This window comes from Pezoporus occidentalis, unplaced genomic scaffold (assembly GCF_034315485.1).
Source record: "Pezoporus occidentalis ecotype Australia unplaced genomic scaffold, CSIRO_AGI_Poc_V1 ctg419, whole genome shotgun sequence".
Taxonomy (NCBI): domain Eukaryota; kingdom Metazoa; phylum Chordata; class Aves; order Psittaciformes; family Psittacidae; genus Pezoporus; species Pezoporus occidentalis.
Genome location: NW_026915746.1, coordinates 1 through 21,996, shown reverse-complemented (window position 1 = coordinate 21,996; position 21,996 = coordinate 1). Strand labels below are relative to the sequence as shown.

General features: G+C 53.4%; 1 protein-coding gene and 3 long non-coding RNA genes across 9 annotated transcripts in view; 3 read left to right on the top strand and 1 right to left on the bottom strand.

The window, feature by feature from the left end:
* ARHGAP39 (Rho GTPase activating protein 39) overlaps window positions 1-16,063 on the top strand; it is a 64,761-nt gene extending 48,698 nt beyond the window's left edge. For 2 of the 4 annotated variants that reach the window (XM_062634178.1, XM_062634181.1), the window contains 8 exons: window positions 886-1,447; window positions 4,308-4,400; window positions 7,302-7,375; window positions 10,387-10,586; window positions 12,427-12,518; window positions 12,604-12,773; window positions 14,143-14,535; window positions 15,242-15,399. In XM_062634178.1, coding sequence (XP_062490162.1) covers window positions 886-1,447; window positions 4,308-4,400; window positions 7,302-7,375; window positions 10,387-10,586; window positions 12,427-12,518; window positions 12,604-12,773; window positions 14,143-14,337 — 1,386 coding nt within the window. In that variant the 3' untranslated portion in view covers window positions 14,338-14,535; window positions 15,242-15,399. Of the gene's footprint in view, window positions 1-885; window positions 1,448-4,307; window positions 4,401-7,301; window positions 7,376-10,386; window positions 10,587-12,426; window positions 12,519-12,603; window positions 12,774-14,142; window positions 14,536-15,241; window positions 15,400-15,420 lie in introns of those variants that run through there. The other 2 variants (XM_062634179.1, XM_062634180.1) reach the window with 2 other exon arrangements.
* Window positions 1,454-3,244, top strand: LOC134171704 (uncharacterized). Of its 3 annotated transcripts, none has more exons than XR_009967702.1 (4): window positions 1,454-2,072; window positions 2,249-2,347; window positions 2,589-2,607; window positions 2,916-3,244. It is a non-coding gene; the product is annotated as an uncharacterized LOC134171704 (long non-coding RNA). The 3 variants fall into 3 exon arrangements; XR_009967703.1 differs by having other exon boundaries at window positions 1,454-2,108; window positions 2,240-2,347; XR_009967704.1 differs by lacking the exon at window positions 2,916-3,244 and having other exon boundaries at window positions 2,249-2,440; window positions 2,577-2,820.
* On the bottom strand, window positions 16,060-17,868 carry LOC134171702 (uncharacterized). The gene is made up of 3 exons (XR_009967701.1): window positions 17,841-17,868; window positions 16,252-16,375; window positions 16,060-16,162 (listed from the first exon to the last, which is right to left on the bottom strand). It is a non-coding gene; the product is annotated as an uncharacterized LOC134171702 (long non-coding RNA).
* A 570-nt stretch (window positions 17,869-18,438) lies between these two features.
* Window positions 18,439-19,702, top strand: LOC134171701 (uncharacterized). Its single transcript, XR_009967700.1, has 3 exons — window positions 18,439-18,727; window positions 18,958-19,422; window positions 19,503-19,702. It is a non-coding gene; the product is annotated as an uncharacterized LOC134171701 (long non-coding RNA).
* Window positions 19,703-21,996: the final 2,294 nt, after the last annotated feature.

Below are 21,996 nucleotides of genomic sequence, written 5' to 3'. Positions count from 1 at the left end.
TGGATGGATGGATGGATGGATGGGTGGATGGATGATGGATGGGTGGATGGATGATGGATGGATGATGGATGGATGGTGGATGGATGGATGGAGGATGGATGGATGGATGATGGATGGATGGATGGATGGATGGATGGATGATGCATGGGTGGATGGATGATGGATGGATGGATGATGGGTGGATGGATGGATGAATGGTTGGATGATGGATGGATGGATGATGGATGGATGGATGGATGATGGATGGATGGATGGATGGATGGATGGATGGATGGATGGATGGATGAATGGTGGATGGATGGATGGATGATGGATGGATGGATGGATGGATGGATGGATGGATGGATGGATGAATGGATGGATGGATGATGGATGGATGGATGATGGATGGATGGATGGATGGATGGATGGATGGATGGGTGGATGGATGAATGGTTGGATGATGGATGGATGGATGATGGATGGATGGATGGATGGATGGTTGGATGATGGATGGATGGATGGATGGATGGGTGGATGGATGGATGATGGATGGATGGATGATGGGTGGATGGATGGATGAATGGTTGGATGATGGATGGATGGATGATGGATGGATGGATGGATGGATGGATGGATGGGTGGATGGATGAATGGTTGGATGATGGATGGATGGATGATGGATGGATGGATGGATGGATGGATGGATGGATGGATGGGTGGATGGATGATGGATGAATGGATGATGGATGAATGGATGGACGGATGATGGATGGATGATGGATGGATTGTTGGGTGGGTTGGGTGGCTGGTTCGTCAGTTTGTTGGTTGCTTGCTGGGTTGGTCGGTTTGGCAGTACAACCAGTGCCATCAGTCACATGGACTTCTCTGGCTGTTGTCTCCTAGTCAGAGGACCTGGGTGCCTGCGCGCAGTTCGAGAGCAGCAGGCAGACCAGGAACATGATGCCCAGCGCCAGCTGCGTCTTCCCCACCTTCAACCTACGGAAACCCTCCTCGGAGACGGACATTGAGAACTGGGCCTCCAAGCACTTCAACAAGCACACCCAAGGGCTCTTCCGGAGGAAGGTGTCCATCGCCAACATGCTGGCCTGGAGCAGCGAGTCCATCAAGAAACCCATGATCATGACCAACGACCGCAACGTCAAGAAGGAAGCCTGTGAGATATTTAAACTGATTCAGATGTACATGGGGGACCGACGGGCCAAGACGGACCAGCTCAACGTGGCTTTGGAGATCGCCACCAAGGGTTGGAGCATGCAGGGGCTGAGAGATGAGCTCTACATCCAACTGTGCAGGCAGACCACCGAGAACTTCCGATACGAGAGCCTGGCCCGGGGCTGGGAGCTCATGGCCATTTGTTTGGCCTTTTTCCCACCCACTCCCAAATTCCATTCCTACCTAGAAGGATATATCTACAGGCACATGGATCCAGTGAATGACACCAAAGGTAAGGGGGAAACCACCGCCCTGGTGGCTTCTGCTGATCTTACAACCCATTTGTTCCTTTTCCCTTCGCCTTCATGAGTTTCCTGGTTGGAAGATGGGGGAGGACCTCACCCGCATCCCTCCTGGAGGTGCAGTGAACATGGTGGGGCCTTTACCACCGTGCTTTCCTCCTCAGCACATGGGAATGCAGCGTGAGACCCAACACGAAATGAGCTTTGACACCTTTGCTGCAGGTTCAGTGTCACCTCCTCTGGAGGTGGCCATAAGCGAGAGTTTCAGAGGTCCCTTCTAACCCAATCCATTCCATGAGTGAAGATTTCACCTTCATCTCCATCTCCAGTGGCTTCCTGTGGCTTCTAGAGTAGCTTTGGACCAAAAATCACCCCATGGTGGAAGGGGATCCAGCTTGATTCCCAGCTCTCAAGATGGTTTTTGGTCATGGTAGATAGAAGAGACATTTATTTGGGCTATTTGACCTCAAACTGGTGGCCGCTCTCTAGTCCTGGGCTTGGCCATTGCTGCTCCTTCATCACTGGTGCTGTTTCACGGGTGATGGGGTCTGGTCTGGCAGGAGCATGGATGGAAGTTGGGCATCACCACGTCCCGTGGGTGAGTCAGAGGTGGAGGTCCAGGAGGTCCATGGATGAGGAGGTGAGGAGGAGGTCCATGGATGAGGAGGTCCATGGATGAGGAGCTGAGGTGGAGGTCCAGGAGGTCCATGGATGAGGAGCTGAGGTGGAGGTCCAGGAGGTCCATGGATGAGGAGGTCCATGGATGAGGAGCTGAGGTGGAGGTCCAGGAGGTCCATGGATGAGGAGGTGAGGAGGAGGTCCAGGAGGTCCATGGATGAGGAGGTGAGGTGGAGGTCCAGGAGGTCCATGGGTGAGGAGGTGAGGAGGAGGTCCAGGAGGTCCATGGATGAGGAGCTGAGGTGGAGGTCCATGGATGAGGAGGTGAGGTGGAGGTCCAGGAGGTCCATGGATGAGGAGGTGAGGTGAAGGTCCATGGATGAGGAGGTGAGGTGGAGGTCCAGGAGGTCCATGGGTGAGGAGGTGAGGTGGAGGTCCATGTATGGGGAGGTGAGAAGGAGGTCCATGGATGAGGAGGTGAGGTGAAGGTCCATGGGTGAGGAGGAGGTCCAGGAGGTCCATGGATGAGGAAGTGAGGAGGAGGTCCAGGAGGTCCATAGATGAGGAGCTGAGGAGGAGGTCCAGGAGGTCCATGGATGTGGAGCTGAGGTGGAGGTCCAGGAGGTCCATGGATGAGGAGCTGAGGTGGAGGTCCATGGATGAGGAGGTGAGGAGGAGGTCCAGGAGGTCCATGGATGAGGAGCTGAGGAGGAGGTCCAGGAGGTCCATGGATGAGGAGCTGAGGTGAAGGTCCATGGATAAGGAGCTGAGGTGGAGGTCCAGGAGGTCCATGGATGGGGAGGTGAGGTGAAGGTCCATGGATGAGGAGCTGAGGTGGAGGTCCAGGAGGTCCATGGATGGACCATTGGGAAATGGAGCCTGGATGTTTCCTGGTGCCCTTTGGCTCCCTGGAGACCAGGCAGGAACATCTGGAGGACACCAACATCAGGTGGAGCTGGGATGGATCTGCCCAGCTTGGGGAGGAGAGGAACCCAACCACGGTGTCCATGGGGGGAGCTGTGGGGTGGCTGAGGAAGCCCCAGAGGTGGTGGGACAGGGTGGGGTGGCACAAGGGTTGGTACCACCAAGGTTGGGAGGCCTGGGGCTGCCCATGTCCCGTCCCCCCCGCAGCAGAGGTGTCAAAGGAAGTCCACAGCTATCGTGTCGGGTTCGGAATGTCGGCGCTGGTCATTTCCTTTGGAGTCTTCATTTATCGTTGGATTTAGTTCGTTGTCCTGGTGGTTGTGCCATGTGCAGTTGGAATTCTGCTCGTGGTTCGATCCGTCGTCGTGGTGTTGATGTTTCAGTTCTGATTCTCATTTCAATTGGTTTTAATTTCGGGTTTCCCGTGGTTTTATTTCCCTTTCATGTACTCGATTTCACGTTTGCATTTGCGTCTTTTTTTAGTTTTCATTTCCATTTATTTTCATTCTCCTTTAATATTTTAATTTTTATTTAAAATAATGAAAAATAACTTTCTATTTATTTATATTCATTTTTTCATTTCAGGTTTACTTGTTATTGCAGTATTATTTTGATTTTAATTATCTCTTATTTTCATTTTTTTATTTTATTCTGGTTCCATTTTAATTTTATTTCATTTTCATTTTTCTTTTTTGCTGCTCATTTATTTTCATTTTTACCTAGGTTTTATTGCATTTTCCTTTCCATTTTGATTTTCTTTTCATTTATTTCTATTTTTATTTAGTTTTTCTTTTTTCTTTACATTTATTTTTACTTTTAATTCTATTTTTTATTCCTTTTTAATTTTTATTTCTATTTTTATTCTATTTTCTATTCTTTATTTTTAGATTTTTTATTTTCACTTTTTATTTTTCTTCTTTTACTTTTATATAGTTTTCACTTTCATTTTCCTTTATTTCCATTTTATTTCATTTTTAACCTTTACTGTTTTCATTTACTTTCATTATATTTGCTTTTATTTTTATTATTTTAGTTTTACTTTCATTTTCACTTTTCTTTGTATTCCGATTTTTTTCAGGGTTTTGTGTATTTTCATTTTTACTTTTTATTGATCTTTCGATTTCATCTTCATGTAATTTGCATTTATTTCCGTTGGGTTTTTGTGCTTTCACGTTCCCCTCTTCTGATTGTTTTGATCATTGTTGTTCTTTATTTGCACGCGTTTCAGTCCCAGTCTCATTTCTGTTCCCGTTTCTGTTCTGTTCCCATCCTGTCGCATTCCATCCCTCCCCAATCCCCGTTTCCCAGTGACCCGGCACATAAACGACCTCCTGGAAAGGACCAATAAGAAGAAACCCAAATTGAGAAAGAAACCCAAGCCCCAGCTCGAGGAGCTCGAGGGTAGGGACGGCCCCGCGACGCTCGCACCCCGGTGACGCACAGCAGGGCCAGCCCGGGGATGTGCTGACAGGGAGATGGAGCCGGAGCCGTTTGGGCATGGATGTAGATGAGATACAGAGATAGAGATGCAGGGATTGATAGTGGAGTTAATAAATAACTCTCCGTTATGTAGATATATTGAGGTAGATTAGACACTGTCATTTGTCTTTTCAAATTGTAGATATGTTATGTATAAATGTGTAGTATTATATATCAAGTTTAGAACATTATATATATATGTTCTGTATAACATTATGGGTAATGTTATATATGGATATATAATATTACATAATATCTATCATGTATGTTATTTGTTATCTGTTATATGTAGTATCGATTATATATGGTATATATTATATAGTATAGTATATATGGTATATATTATATATTATAGCATGCAGTCTACAGTATATATTATATACCATACATAGCATACTATTACATTTTATATATGTCATTCATTATAAATTATATACTCCATATTATATATTATGTCATAATGTTATAGATATTTAATATATCATATATATCACTATATACATTATATAATGAACATATAGAGCATATATGATAACATGTAAAATATTACATCATAATATTTAATATTATGTATCATATATCATCATGTACTTGTCTATATATGATATATAATGTATATGAATATATGATATATACAGCATTATGCATTCATATATAATATTACATGCAATGTTATGTGTAACACAATACTTATATTTCCTACATAATGTTATATAAAACCACATAATCTTATATATAATGCTATTCATTTAATATACAAGATCAGATTTAATATGAATACCCCCATTTGGGCTATAAAATAAGTATAATCATTTAATATAGAATATGATAAAACATGCCAGAAATATATGAAACACCCTATGTAATATTTTTTTATAAATACAGTTTTATCATATTTTATTAGAATATCTAATATAGGATAGGGTATTAGAAACAGGAGTAATTAAATAATACATAATATTTTGGTTTTATATAATGTTATATATAATAGCATGCAGGCAATTTAGCATAATTAATATCACTAATATGACTTACAGGTTTATATTAAATATCTAATTATATAGATAAATCTATATGGGTAGACAGAACATGATTCATACATATATATATTAATATATTAGCAATTAATAACATTAATAATTGATAATTAATAAGTAATTAACAAGAGGGGAAAGTAGGGACTTCATTAAGTAGAGCCACATAGAAAGTGCTGTCAGGTTTACTCAGTGATGAATGGATGGATGGATGGATGGATGATGGATGGATGGATGGATGGATGGATGGATGGATGGATGGATGGATGGATGGATGGATGGATGGATGGATGAATGGATGGATGGGTGGGTGGATGGATGGATGATGGATGGATGGATGGATGGATGGACGGACAGACGGATGGAGGATGGATGGGTGGATGGATGGATGATGGATGGATGGATGGATGATGAATAGGTGGATGGAGGATGGATAGATGGATGGATGGATGGATGATCATGGATGGGTACCACCATCCCTGGTGCCAAAGCCGTCACTGGTGGCGGTGATGTGGCATCCCTCTTGGCTCTGGGGGGATGCCAGGTCCCCACATCAGGATGTTGGTGAACACTCAGCATCCAGGTAACACCAAGAGGTTCCTGGTGCAAGATGAGGGGCCTCAACCTGGAGCCACAGCAGTGTGGGACCTGGAACCTGTGGGTGGAGGCACCTGAGAAACAGCTTTAATGGCCACCATGAATTAAGGTTGTGTTCAGTGTCTCCATCAGTGGTGCGGATGGTGGGGTCTAGTGCGCCCTCAGCACCTTTGGAGCTGCCACCAAGCCTAGTGATGGGGTTGACCCACCTGAGGGACCTGTGTGAACCTCATGAGGTTCAATAATAGAGCAGCAGCCTGGTCCGGTGGAAGATGTCCATGCTCATGGAATGGTGGTGGACCTGGATGGTCCTTTCCAACCCAAACCATTCCATGATTCCATGAATGGGCACCAGATCTGAGGTCACCAGGTCCTGGACATCCTCCAGGCTCCCTCTTTCGGGGTGGCTTCAGACCCCACCACATCTCCATCATCTCCTCCAGGGCATTTACAGTTCCAAAACCCCACTGGAGGAACCCTTTGAAGACAACAGCACTGGGGATGGAGGGAAAAGGGATGATCCCAAGTCTTGTTTTAACCAAAAAGCACCATCAGGGGCCACCAGGAGCTGCCAACCACCAGGTCTTCTCCTGGAGCCCTTTTCCCCCTCTTTTGCCCCAATATTTAGTGGGGAAAGCACATTTTAAGCTCCTGGCCCATCCTCACCAACATCTTCTGGGGTCATCCAGAAGGTACCACCAGGTCCCCAGGGCTCTTGGCTATGGGATACAGGAGCATCTTACATTGGGATGAGCCCATCGGGATGCTCCAAGGGTTGAGGGTTGTTGAAGGGCACCATGAGGAGGGGATGGATGGTGTGGAGGGGGATGAGGGTGGAAGCGGTGGCATCAGGAGGAGAAGGGGTGGAGAAATCATCCCTGGAAGCCACAGTATCCCATATGAGGCCACCACAGTGAGTGGGGCTGGAGCTGAGGGGTCTCCATGGTTGGTGGGTACAAGGACACAAGGTTCTTGGGGAGCAGGTTGAGTTTTGGGGACCCCTCATCCTCCTCAGCCCCCCTCCCCCTTCCTCCTTGAGGAGCAGTGATGGGGACAGGGACGGAGCTGCCCCACATCCCATGGGGACCCTGACAGCATCCTGGAGCTGGGGTGGGTGTCACCTCCCCAAGCCCCCCCCATGGGCCTCCATGACCTGGAGGTGACGCCTCAACCTCTCTCTTCTCTCTTGCAGGGGTGGCAATAAGCACTTATGCCAAGTACTGCTACAACAAGCTGCAGAAGGCAGCTCTGACGGGCGCCAAGAAGGTATCACCCCACCGCTGGCCATGGGGCGGGGGGCCTGGCCCCCCATCGGGACCACCTGTGGGGCTGGTGGGGTCTGGGGAGGAGGAGGAGGGATGAAGCTGGAGAGCAATGGGAATGATGCAGCAGCCGGTGCTGGACCCATGGTGGATGCTCCAGGTACCTCCAGCGTGGTTCACGTGGAGGAACATCTGGGGTTCTCCTTGGGGTGTCCCAGGTGCTTCCATAGACCAAGGGGTCAAATAGGGATTGAGGAGATGATCCTGGGAGCTGAGGGTGGAGAGGATGCTCCAGCAGCTCCCAGGTCCCCATGGACCTCACCAATCACGTCTATCCCCATTTCCCATCGCTGCCATCAGGGCAGTGGTTGAGTCCTTCAGGAGTAGACCCTAAATAGGGATGAATTTAGAGCTTGGGGTTTTCCTCCTGGCCCCGTCAGCACCACGGCTGCCTCAGTTTCCCCATCCTCGTTTCATGGGGATGGAGAAGGGACGGTGGGATCCCACCTTGGTCCTCATGGTGACATCTGCCCGGACAAGGCCTGGTGGAGGGAGGGGATGTGGCATCCATTGGGATCACTGTGATCTGTGGAGGCAAAGACAGGGGTTGAGGAGCTCGAGGTGAAGCCACAGCTCGGGTGCCTTCTTCTGTTGGTGGCTCTGTCTGGAGAGGAGACGCTTGGGCAGATGCAGCTGATGGGGAGCTGCGTCCATCTCCTCTGCATCCCACCCAAACACATCCATCCCTGTCCATCCCACCACACACATCTCCATCCATCTCCTTTTCCACATCCCACCACACACACGGCTGCTGTATCCAACCCTTCTGCTTCCAGCCGTGTCCGCATCCATTGCGTCCATCTCTTCTGCATCCCTCCACTTGCATCTGCTCCATCCACCTCCTCTTCCACGTCCCACCACACACATGGCTGCTGTGTCCATCTCTTCTGCATCCCACCCTGCCCACATCCATTGCATCCATCTTTTCTGCATCCCACCATGTCCACATCCATTGCATCCATCTCTTCTGCATCCCATCATGTCCACATCCATTGCATCCATCCCATCTGCATCCCACCATGCCCACATCCATCGCATCCATCTCTTCTCCATCCCACCATGCCCACATCCATCGCATCCATCTCTTCTGCATCCCACCATGCCCACATCCATTGCATCCATCCCATCTGCATCCCACCATGTCCACATCCATCGCATCCATCTCTTCTGCATCCCACCATGTCCACATCCATCGCATCCATCTCTTCTGCATCCCACCATGCCCACATCCATTGCATCCATCCCATCTGCATCCCACCATGTCCACATCGATTGCATCCATCTCTTCTGCATCCCACCATGTCCACATCCATCACATCCATCCCATCTGCATCCCACCATGTCCACATCCATCGCATCCATCTCTTCTGCATCCCACCATGTCCACATCCATCGCATCCATCTCTTCTGCATCCCACCATGTCCACATCCATTGCATCCATCTCTTCTGCATCCCACCATGTCCACATCCATTGCATCCATCTCTTCTGCATCCCACCATGTCCACATCCATTGCATCCATCTCTTCTGCATCCCACCATGTCCACATCCATTGCATCCATCTCTTCTCCATCCCACCATGCCCACATCCATCGCATCCATCTCTTCTGCATCCCACCATGTCCACATCCATTGCATCCATCTCTTCTGCATCCCACCATGTCCACATCCATTGCATCCATCTCTTCTGCATCCCACCATGTCCACATCGATTGCATCCATCTCTTCTGCATCCCACCATGTCCACATCCATTGCATCCATCCCATCTGCATCCCACCATGTCCACATCCATTGCATCCATCTCTTCTGCATCCCACCATGCCCACATCCATTGCATCCATCTCTTCTGCATCCCACCATGTCCACATCCATTGCATCCATCCCATCTGCATCCCACCATGTCCACATCCATTGCATCCATCTCTTCTGCATCCCACCATGTCCACATCCATTGCATCCATCTCTTCTCCATCCCACCATGTCCACATCCATCGCATCCATCTCTTCTGCATCCCACCATGTCCACATCCATTGCATCCATCTCTTCTCCATCCCACCATGTCCACATCCATCGCATCCATCTCTTCTGCATCCCACCATGTCCACATCCATCGCATCCATCTCTTCTGCATCCCACCATGTCCACATCCATTGCATCCATCCCATCTGCATCCCACCATGTCCACATCCATTGCATCCATCTCTTCTGCATCCCACCATGCCCACATCCATTGCATCCATCTCTTCTCCATCCCACCATGTCCACATCCATTGCATCCATCTCTTCTCCATCCCACCATGCCCACATCCATCGCATCCATCTCTTCTGCATCCCACCATGTCCACATCCATTGCATCCATCTCTTCTCCATCCCACCATGCCCACATCCATCGCATCCATCTCTTCTGCATCCCACCATGCCCACATCCATTGCATCCATCTCTTCTGCATCCCACCATGTCCACATCCATCGCATCCATCTCTTCTCCATCCCACCATGCCCACATCCGTCGCATCCATCTCTTCTGCATCCCACCATGCCCACATCCATTGCATCCATCTCTTCTGCGTCCCACCATGTCCACATCCATTGCATCCATCTCTTCTCCATCCCACCATGCCCACATCCATCGCATCCATCTCTTCTGCCTCCATCCACTGCATCCATCTCCGCATCCCACCACTCATCTTCTCCTGGGGCCAGCTTCACTTTCCAACCAAGACAATGGCTGAAGGCACCAGCCCGGAGGCTGCCTTTGAGCTCTGAGCTGCTGGGCCTTGGACACCTTGCCCGGCTTGGCCGGACCTCACCGTGGCTCCATCCCCTGTCCCCATCCCACAGCGAGCTCCGGACCATGGGGACCTGGGCTTGAGCGGGACCCGCGTGGCCCAGCCCAGCCCTGGGGACTCCATCCCCCGGCGCGTTGGTGACGCCTCCGCTGTCCCCTTGCAGGGCCTGAAGAAGCCCAACATCGAGGAGATTCGCCACGCCAAGAACGCCGTCTTCAACCCCTCCATGTTCGGCAGCTCCCTGCAGGACATCATCGCCATGCAGAAGGAGAAGTACCCGGAGCGGCAGCTGCCCTGGGTGCAGACCCGCCTCTCCGAGGAGGTCCTGGCCCTCAACGGCGACCAGACCGAGGGCATCTTCAGGTAGAGGCACCGGCACCCACCAGGGCGACCACCGCAGTGGGGGAAGCCCGTAACAAGTCGTCCTATGGGGCAACCGCATCATTTCCCACATTCCCATTCACCTATGGTTGCAGGAGACCCTCAGTTTGGTGACCTTCTCATTGGGGAAGCCCATAACAAGTCATCCTATGGGGCAACCACATCATTCCCCACATCCCCATTCACCTATGGTTGCAGGAGACCCTCAGTTTGGTGACCTTCTCATGGGGGGAGCCCATAACAAGTCATCCTATGGGGCAACCACATCATTCCCCACATCCCCATTCATCTACAGCTGCAGGAGACCCCCAGCATGGTGACCTTCTCATGGGGGGAGCCCATAACAAGTCGTCCTATGGGGCAACCACATCATTCCCCACATCCCCATTCACCTATGGTTGCAGGAGACCCTCAGTTTGGTGACCTTCTCATGGGGGAAGCCCATAACAAGTCATCCTATGGGGCAACCACATCATTCCCCACATCCCCATTCACCTATGGTTGCAGGAGACCCCCAGCATAGTGACCTGCTCATGTGGGAAGCCCATAACAAGTCGTCCTATGGAGCAACGACATCATTCCCCACATTCCCATTCACCTATGGTTGCTGGAGACCCCCAGCATGGTGACCTTCTGATGGGGGAAGCCCATAACAAGTTGTCCTATGGGGCAGCCACATCATTCCCACATCCCCATTCATCTGTGGTTGCTGGAGACCCCCAACATGGTGACCTTCTGATGGGGGACGCCCATAACAAGTCATCCTATGGGGCAACCACATCATTCCCCACATCCCCGTTCACCTATGGTTGCAGGAGACCCTCAGTTTGGTGACCTTCTCATTGGGGAAGCCCATAACAAGTCATCCTATGGGGCAGCCACATCATTCCCCACATCCCCATTCATCTACAGCTGCAGGAGACCCTCAGTTTGGTGACCTTCTGATGGGGGAAGCCCATAACAAGTCATCCTATGGGGCAACCACATCATTCCCCGCATCCCCATTCATCTACAGCTGCTGGAGACCCCCAGCATGGTGACCTGCTCATGGGGGGGAGCCCATAACAAGTCATCCTATGGGGCAACCACATCATTCCCCACATCCCCATTCATCCGTGGTTGCTGGACACCCCCAACATGGTGACCTTCTGATGGGGGAAGCCCATAACAAGTCGTCCTATGGGGCAACCACATTATTCCCCACATCCCCATTCATCTGTGGTTGCAGGAGACCCTCAGTTTGGTGACCTTCTGATGGGGGGAGCCCATAACAAGTCATCCTATGGGGCAACCACATCATTCCCCACATCCCCATTCATCTACAGCTGCAGGAGACCCTCAGTTTGGTGACCTGCTCATGGGGGGAGCCCATAACAAGTCGTCCTATGGGGCAACCACATCATTTCCCACATCCCCATTCATCTGTGGTTGCTGGAGACCCCCAGCATGGTCATCTTATGGGGGAAGCCCATAACAGGTCATCTCCTTATGGGGCAGCCAACCTGTGCCCCACATCCCTATGGGGGCCCTTTTCCTCCTTGAGCAGCTCAACTTCTCCTTGCTCCGAGACCATTGGGGGTTTCTCCACGTCGGGGTCATGCCCATCCTTTGGTGTCCACCAAAGCCAAGCTGAGGTCTTGGGGTTCCCATACAAACCTCCCCTGGTCCATCACAGCAGGATGCCTCCTCCCCATGGGCAGAACCCAGGTCCCAAAACACCTCCACCTCCAGCTCTTGGGCCCCACATGAGGGACCCAAGGTGGGTCTGAGGCAGGTAGGTCCCCACCTCTTGCTTGACACCCAACATCTCTTCCCCCTTCAGGGTCCCCGGCGACATCGACGAGGTCAACGCGCTCAAGCTCCAGGTGGACCAATGGAAGATCCCAACGGGCTTGGAGGACCCCCACGTTCCCGGTAGGACCCGGGAGGGCGACGGATGAGTGCGGGGAGGTGCAGAACCCCCACCCCATAGCACCCCATGTCCTCCTTCCCCGTACAGCCTCCCTGCTGAAGCTCTGGTACCGGGAGCTGGAGGAACCCCTCATCCCCCACGACTTCTATGAGCAGTGCATCACCCACTACGAGAACCCCGAGGCGGCCATCGCCGTTGTCCACTCCCTGCCCAGGATCAACAAGATGGTGCTGTGCTACCTCATCCGCTTCCTACAGGTACGGCCGGGACCCACCGGGGTGACCCCATAGCGCTTGGGGCGGGGGGGAAGGGGGCTCCGTGGCTGTGGTTGCCCCATCCCTGGCAGGGCTCGAGGCCCGGTTGGAACACCCGGTCGAGCCCATGGTGTCACTCATGGCTGTGTTCAGGGGTGCAGGTGGGTTCTGGTGACCCCACAGCACCTTTGGAGATGCCACCAAGTCAAGGGCTGGGGTTTTGCCCACCTGAAGGACCTGGAAGGGGGTGGAGAAGTGGGAGCTGTATGGGTGTCAGGAGGGTTAGGGTTGGGGTTAGGGTTGGGGTTAGGGTTAGGGGTGGGGTTAGGGTTAGGGTTGGGGTTAGGGTTAGGGTTGGGGTTAGGGTTGGGGTTAGGGTTAGGGTTAGGGTTAGGGTTGGGGTTAGGGTTAGGGTTGGGGTTAGGGTTGGGGTTAGGGTTGGGGTTAATGTTAGGGTTGGGGTTAGGTTTGAGGTTAGGGTTAGGGTTAGGGTTAGGGTTAGGGTTAGGGTTAGGGTTGGGGTTAGGGTTGGGGTTAGGGTTAGGTTTGGGTTTGGGGTTAGGGTTGGGGTTAATGTTAGGGTTGGGGTTAGGGTGGGGGTTGGGGTTGGGGTTGGGGTTAGGGTTGGGGTTAGGGTTGGGGTTAGGGTTAGGGTTGGGGTTAGGGTTGGGGTTGGGGTTAGGGTTGGGGTTGGGGTTGGGGTTGGGGTTAGGGTTGGGGTTAATGTTAGGGTTGGGGTTAGGGTGGGGGTTGGGGTTGGGGTTAGGGTTAGGGTTAGGTTTGGGGTTGGGTTTAGGGTTGGTGTTAATGTTAGCGTTGGTGTTAGGGTTGGGGTTGGATTTAGGGTTAGGGTTAGGGTTAGCGTTGAAGCCAGGCGCAGGGCAAGGTCCTGCAGTGGGCTGGGTGTTATCTGTGGTACCGAAAGAGACTGGGCATGATGGGATGGAGAGCAGAGGACGTGGGGACAGCAATGTTGACGAATGGATGCTCCCAGCCCATGGAGTCCACCATGGAGCAGCACCCTGCCCCAGTGGAAGGCGACCATGCCCATTGTAATGGTTGGAAATCGGGGAGTTTTCAGTTCCCTTCAAACCAACCCGTTCCATGACTCCATGAGCCGGCTCCAGATTTGAGGTCCCATGGTCCTGGCCATCCTCCAGGTCCCCTCTTGTGGGGTGGCTTCAGACCCCTTCTCATCTCCATCACCTCTTCCAGAGCATCTCCATCTTGCCCATGGCAGGGGCTTAGAACTGGATCATCTTCAATCTCCCTTCCAACCCAGCCCGTTCCATGCGGTCCTCCCCCATCTCACCCAAGACCCATTGTGTCCACACACGGCCTCGCCACCCCCTTCCTCCTGCCTGCCCCATAGGTGTTCGTGCAGCCGGGCAACGTGGCGGTCACCAAGATGGACGTCAATAACCTGGCCATGGTGATGGCCCCCAACTGCCTGCGCTGCCAATCGGACGACCCCCGGATCATCTTCGAGAACACGCGCAAGGAGATGTCCTTCATCCGGGTGCTCATCCAGCACCTCGACACCAGCTTCATGGAGGGCGTCCTATAGCACCCGCCACCCGAGGTGTCCCCCCACCTTCCCGCCCCAAGACCCCACATGGACCCCACCAGAGGATGAGTGCTGGGCGGGGGGGGGTGGTGGCACCTTCACCGGCCCCCCTGCAGTGAGACATGGGATCAACCAAGCCCCATCCTGACTGTGGCACTGGTCACATCGTGACCAGCCGGAGGGGTTGGCCATGGTGGGGTCACCAAGGGATGGTCATGGTTGTCACCAATGGATTGGCTATGGTGGGGTCACCAATGGATTGGCTATGGTGGGGTCACCGATGGATTGGCCATGGTGGGGTCACCAAGGGATGGCCATGGTTGTCACCAATGGATTGGCTATGGTGGGGTCACCAATGGTTGGCCATGGTGGGGTCACCAAGGGATGGCCATGGTGGGGTCACCAATGGATTGGCTGTGGTGGGGTCACCGATGGATTGGCCATGGTGGGGTCACCAAGGGATGGCCATGGTTGTCACCAATGGATTGGCTATGGTGGGGTCACCAATGGTTGGCCATGGTGGTGTCACCAAGGGATGGCCATGGTGGGGTCACGAAGGGATGGCCATGGTTGTCACCAATGGATTGGCTATGGTGGGGTCACCAATGGTTGGCCATGGTGGGGTCACCAAGGGATGGCCATGGTGGGGTCACCAAGGGATGGCCATGGTGGGGTCACCGATGGATTGGCCATGGTGGGGTCACCAAGGGTTGGCCATGGTGGAGTCACCGATGGATTGGCCGTGGTGGGGTCACCGATGGATTGGCCATGGTGGGAGTCACCAAGGGGTTGGCCATGGTGGAGTCACTAAGGGTTGGCCATGGTGGGAGTCACCAAGGGTTGGCCATGGTGGGGTCACCAAGGGTTGGCCATGGTGTGGTCACTAAGGGTTTGCCATGGTGAGGTCACCGATGGATTGGCCATGGTGGGGTCACCAAGGGGTTGGCCATGGTGAGGTCACCAAGGGGTTTGCCATGGTGGGGTCAGCAAGGGGTTGGCCATGGTGGGGTCACCAAGGGATGGCCGTGGTGGGGTCACCAAGGGGTTGGCCATGGTGGTCACCAAGGGTGTGGCTGTGGTGAGGTCACCAAGGGTTGGCCATGGTGGGGTCACCAAGGGTTGGCCATGGTGGAGTCACCAAGGGATGGCCATGGTGGAGTCACCAAGGGGTTGGCTGTGGTGGGGTCACCAATGGTTGGCCATGGTGGGGTCACCAAGGGATGGCAGCACCCATTGGACAGCTGAGGAGCATCCCATGGGCGACGCTTCCATCCGTCCTGGGTGGTCATGGGTGGCAGCGAGGACCTGGTGGCATCTGAGCAGGGTTGGGGTCCATCCACATCAATGTTGGGGTTGGGCGGCTGGTTGAGAGCAGAGCTGTGGGGCAGCCGTGGGGCCGGGAGGACCTCCAGGTGCTGAGCTGAGCCCATGGAGAAGGTGGCACCAGGGGACCAGAGGGACCAGGAGAGGCCCAGCCCATAGGGAAGGAGACCATTGGCACAACTGGAGCTGGGTGCACCCAAGGGTGGCGCTGGGGGGGTCCCTTTGGGTGCTGGGGTCCCTTTGGGGGGCTCATTGAGGCCAGGTGCCCACCTTTGGGTGCTGGAGGAGCTGGTGGCTAGGTCACTGCCTGCACACATCATGGTGACCATCCCTACACCGGACGCATCTCACCTCATGTTGGCACCCAAAGGACCTGTTTGAGCACCCACTGTGTCTGCTGGACCCACCATCTGCTCCTGGCCTTGAAACACCCATCCTGACCCCCATCATCTCCTCCTGCTCCTCCTGTACCCATCTTGGTGCCCATCATCACCTCCTGCTCCTGCTGGACCCACTTTGGCACCCATCATCTCACCCTGCTTCTCCTGGACCTGTTTTGGTGCCCATCATCACCTCCTGCTCCTGCTGGACCGATCTTGGCACCCATCATCTCACCCTGCTTCTCCTGGACCTGTTTTGGTGCCCATCATCTCCTCCTGGTCCTGCCCAACTCATTGTGGTGCCCATCATCTCTGCTTGACCCTGCTGGACACATCTTGGTGCCCATTGTCTCTGCTGGACCCATCTTGGTGCCCATCATCTCTGCTTTACCCTGCTGGACCCATCTTGGTGCCCATCATCTCTGCTTGACCCTGCTGGACCCATCTTGGTGCCCATCATCTCTGCTTGACCCTGCTGGACCCATCTTGGTGCCCATCATCTCCCCATGCTCCTGCTGGACACATCTCAGCATCTGTCACATCCTTCTGGTCCTGCTGGAACCTTCTTGGCACCCACCACATCCTGGTTCTCCTGGAGCCATCTGGGTGCCCATCACCTCCGCTTGGTCCTGCCCAAGCCATCTTGGTACCCACCATCCCCTCCTGGACCCGTCTTGGTGCCCATCATCTTCTCCTGGTTCTCTTGGACTTGTCTTGGCATCCATCATCTCCTTCTGCCCCTGATGGACCTTCCCTGGTGCCCATCTCTGCCTTACTGGACACATCTTGGCATTTGGCATGTCCTGCTGGACCCTTCTTGGAGCCCATCATCTCCTCCTGGTCCTGCCCAGCTCATCTTGGAGCCCATCATCTCCTCCTGGTCCTGCCCAGCTCATCTTGGAGCCCATCATCTCCTCCTGGTCCTGCCCAAACCATCTTGGAGCCCATCATCTCCTCCTGGTCCTGCCCGACCCATCTTGGAGCCCATCATCTCCTCCTGGTCCTGCCCAACCCATCTTGGAGCCCATCATCTCCTCCTGGTCCTGCCCAAACCATCTTGGAGCCCATCATCTCCTCCTGGTCCTGCCCGACCCATCTTGGAGCCCATCATCTCCTCCTGGTCCTGCCCAAACCATCTTGGCACCCATCATCTCTGTTTGGTCCTCCTGCGCTCATCTTGACATCCGTCATCTGCTCCTGCTGGACCTCTCTTGGTACCCATCATCTCTACCTTACCCTACTGGACCCATCTTGGCATGCCGTGTCCTCCTGGTCCTGCATAAACCATCTTGGTGCCCATCATCTGCTGGACCCATCTTGGAGCCCATCATCTCCTCCTGCTTCTGGCCAGCTCATTTTGGCACCCATCATCTGCTTGGCCCTGATGGACACATTTTGACACCCATCATCTCCTGTTGGACCCACCTTGGTGCCCATCATCTCTGCCCTACTGGACCCATCTTGGCATGTTGTGTCCTACTGGTCCTCAGGGACCCATCTTGGTGCCCATCATCTGCTTCTGGTCCTACATAAACCCTCTTGGTGCCCATCATCTGCTTGGCCCTGATGGACACATTTTGACACCCATCATCTCCTGTTGGACCCACCTTGGTGCCCATCATCTCTGCTTTACCCTACTGGACCCATCTTGGCATGCCGTGTCCTACTGGTCCTCCTGGACCCATCTTGGTGCCCATCATCTCCTCCTGGTCCTGCATAAACCATCTTGGTGCCCATCATCTGCTTGGCCCTGCTGGACCCATGTTGACACCCATCACCTTCTGCTCCTTCTGCACCCACCTTGGCACTCATCATCTCCTCCTGCTCCTTCTGCACCCACTTTGGCACCCATCATCTCCTCCTGCTCCTTCTGGACCCACTTTGGGACCTATCATCACCTGCTCCTTCTGCACCCACCTTGGCACCCATCATCTCCTGCTCCTTCTGGACCCACCTTGGCACCCATCATCTCCTGCTCCTTCTGCACCCACCTTGGCACCCATCATCTCCTGCTCCTTCTGCACCCACCTTGGCACCCATCATCTCCTGCTCCTTCTGGACCCACCTTGGCACCCATCATCTCCTGCTCCTTCTGGACCCACCTTGGCACCCATCATCTCCTCCTGCTCCTTATGCACCCACCTTGGCACCCATCTCCTCCTGCTCCTTCTGGACCCACCTTGGCACCCATCATCTCCTCCTGCTCCTTCTGGACCCACCTTGGCACCCATCATCTCCTCCTGCTCCTTCTGGACCCACCTTGGCACCCATCATCTCTTGCTCCTTCTGGACCCACCTTGGCACCCATCATCTCCTGCTCCTTCTGCACCCACCTTGGCACCCATCATCTCCTCCTGCTCCTTCTGCACCCATCATCTCCTGCTCCTTCTGCACCCACCTTGGCACCCATCATCTCCTTCTGGACCCATCCTTGCAGGCACCATCCCCTGCCCCTCGAGGACCCTTCTTGGCACCCACCATCTCCAGCACCCCCCAGCCCCCTCATCCACCACCCCCTTCCCATTCCTTCCCCATGGCTGCCCCCCAAGTGCCTTCAGCTCCACCTGGGGCAAAGCAGAACCAAGGAGGGCACCCAATAGGTGGTGGTAGTCACACCCAATGGGTCTGAGGAGCACCCAGTGGGTTTAAGGAGCACCAAATGGATGGTGGTTGGCACCCAGTGGAGGGTGAGGAGCACCCAATGACTTGAGGAGCATCCAATGGGTCTGAGGAGCACCCAATGGGTTGAGGAGCATCCAGTGGGTCTGAGGAGCACCCAATGAGATGAGCATCCAGTGGGTCTGAAGAGCACCCAATATGTTGAGGAGCATCCAGTGGGTCTGAGGAGCACCCAATGAGCTGAAGAGCACCCAGTGAGTTGAGGAGCATCCAATGGGTCTGAGGAGCACCCAATGAGTTGAAGAGCACCCAATGAGTTGAGGAGCACCCAATGGGTTGAGGAGCACCCAATGAGTTGAGGAGCACCCAATGGGTTGAGGAGCACCCAGTGAGTTGAAGAGCACCCAGTGGGTCTGAGGAACACCCAATGAGTTTGAGGAGCACCCAGTGAGTTTGAGGAGCACCCAATGAGTTGAGGAGCACCCAATGGGTTGAGGAGCACCCAGTGAGTTGAGGAGCACCCAGTGGGTTTGAGCAGCACCCAGTGAGTTTGAGCTGCACCCAATGAGTTGTGGAGCACGCAGTGGGTTTGAGGAGCACCCAATGAGTTGAGGAGCACCCAATGGGTTTGAGCAGCACCCAACAAGTTTGAGGAGCACCCAACCAGTTTGAGGAGCACCCAATGAGTTGAGGAGCACCCAATGAGTTGAGGAGCACCCAATGAGTTGAGGAGCACCCAGTGGGTCTGAGGAGCACCCAATGAGTTGAGGAGCACCCAATGGGTTTGAGCAGCACCCAACAAGTTTGAGGAGCACCCAACCACTTTGAGGAGCACCCAATGAGTTGAGGAGCACCCAATGAGTTGAGGAGCACCCAATGGGTTGAGGAGCACCCAATGAGTTGAGGAGCACCCAATGAGTTTGAGCAGCACCCAGTGGCTTCACTCAGCACCCAACGGGTGCCAAGGGGCCACCCATCAGCATCTAGAGCCCTGTTAAGAGACCCATTCCTCACCCACTTCACTTTGAAGCCAGATGCTGGTCCCATAGGGGGGGTGCCCCATGGGTGACATGGGGGGTGCCCCATAGTGGGGGGGAGGGGGCTTTACCCCACGCTACCTCCCAGCTCCACTCACTGCCAGGCACCTGGGGGGAGGGGAAGGGGGGGGAGGGGTCCCTTTTCCCCCCCCCCCCCCCCGCCCCCATTAATTAATTAAATTAATTAATTTCTCCTTCCGTTGGGGCCTTTTTTTGTTTGTTTTTTTTTGGTTTTTTTTTCGGTCGCTTTTTGCCCGTTTTCCCCTCTTTTCGCCCCGTTTTCGTTGGTGGTTTTTTAGGGTTTCTTATCCTTATTTATTATGAGGAATTCTTGTTATTATTAAAAGGCAGAAGCTGATGTACAAATCATTAATAATTAATCATTAATAAAGTCGATCACAGGGGACACGAGCCCCTCCCCCCCCCGTGGGGTTGGGGGGGAGGGGGAGGGGGAGGAGGGGGGCCCTCCCCCCCCCCGGGTCCTGTCTCTGTACCCGGATGTGAATAAAGCTTCGGCTGGAGGCGGCTGCGGGAGCTTTCACTGGGGTCTATAGGGGGGTCTATAGGGGGTATGGGGTCTCTAGGGGTACATGGGGGTCTATAGGGGGTATGGGGTCTATAGGGGGTATGGGGGTCTATAGGGGTGTCTATAGGGGGTATGGGGTCTATAGGGGTGCATGGGGGTCTATAGGGGGTCTATAGGGGTCTATAGGGGTACATGGGGGTCTATAGGGGGTATGGGGTCTATAGGGGTCTATAGGGGGTATGGGGTCTATAGGGGTACATGGGGGTCTATAGGGGGTCTATAGGGGGTATGGGGTCTATAGGGGTACATGGGGGTCTATAGAGGTGTCTATAGGGGGTATGGGGTCTATAGGGGTACATGGGGGTCTATAGAGGTGTCTATGGGGGTATGGGGTTTACAGGGGTACAAGGGTCTCAAGTGCGGTCATGGGGTCTATAGAGGTACATGGGGGTCTATAGAGGTGTCTATAGGGGGTATGGGGTTTACAGGGGTACATGGGGGTCTATGGGGGTATGGGGTCTATAGGGGTGCATGGGGGTCTATAGGGGAGTCTATAGGGGGTATGGGGCCTATAGGGGTACACGGGTGTCTATAGGGGTGTCTATAGGGGGTATGGGGCCTATAGGGGTACACAGGTGTCTATAGGGGTTTCTGTTGGGGGTCTGGGGCCTATAGGGGTACATGGGGGTCTATAGGGGTACATATATGGGGTAGGGGTACATGGGGGTCTATAGGGGGTATAGGGGCCTATAGGGGTACATGGGGGTACTATAGGGTGTCTATAGGGGGTCTGGGGCCTATAGGGGTACACGGGTGTCTATAGAGGTGTCTATAGGGGGTATGGGGCCTATAGGGGTACACGGGTGTCTATAGGGCTGTCTATAGGGGGTATGGGGCCTATAGGGGTACACGGGTGTCTATAGGGGTGTCTATAGGGGGTCTGGGGCCTATAGGGGTACATGGGGGTCTATAGGAGCAGGTGGGTGTCTATAAGGGGGATGGGCCTCTCTAGGGTACATGAGCGTATATAAGGGGTGCATGGGTGTCTCTAGGGAGAATGGGTGTCTATAGGGATGTCTATAGGGGTGCATGGGTGTCTATATAAGGGTATATGGTGTCTACAGGACCAGGTGGGTTGTCTATAGGACACCACATGGGTGTCTATAGGGGTGCCTGTGTGTCTATAGGGTTACAGGGGTGTCTATAGGTGTACATGGGTGTCTATAGGGCACATGGGTGTCTATAGGGTTACACGGGTGTCTATAGCGTGTATGGGTGTCTATGGGGGTAGATGGTTGTGCCTATAGGGTCTCTATGGGGTCTCTATGGCATCTCTATGGGGTCTCTATGGGGTCTCTATAGGGTTCCTATGGGGTCTCTACAGGGTCTCTATGGGGTCTCTATGGCGTCTCTATGGGGTCCCTATGGGGTCTCTATGGGGTCTCTAGGGAGTCTCTAGGGTCCCTATGGGGTCCCTATAGGGTCTCTATAGGGTTCCTATGGGGTCTCTATGGGGTCTCTATGGGGTCTCTATGGGTCTCTATAGGTTCTCTATGGGTCTCTATGGGGTCTCTATGGGGTCTCTATGGGGTCTCTATAGGGTCTCTATGGGGTCTCTATGGGTCTCTATGGGTCTCTATGGGGTCTCTATGGGTCTCTATGGGTCTCTATGGGGTCTCTATGGGGTCCCTACGGGTCTCTATGGGGTCTCTATGGGTCTCGATGGGTCTCGATGGGGTCTCTATGGGTCTCTATGGGGTCCCTACGGGTCTCT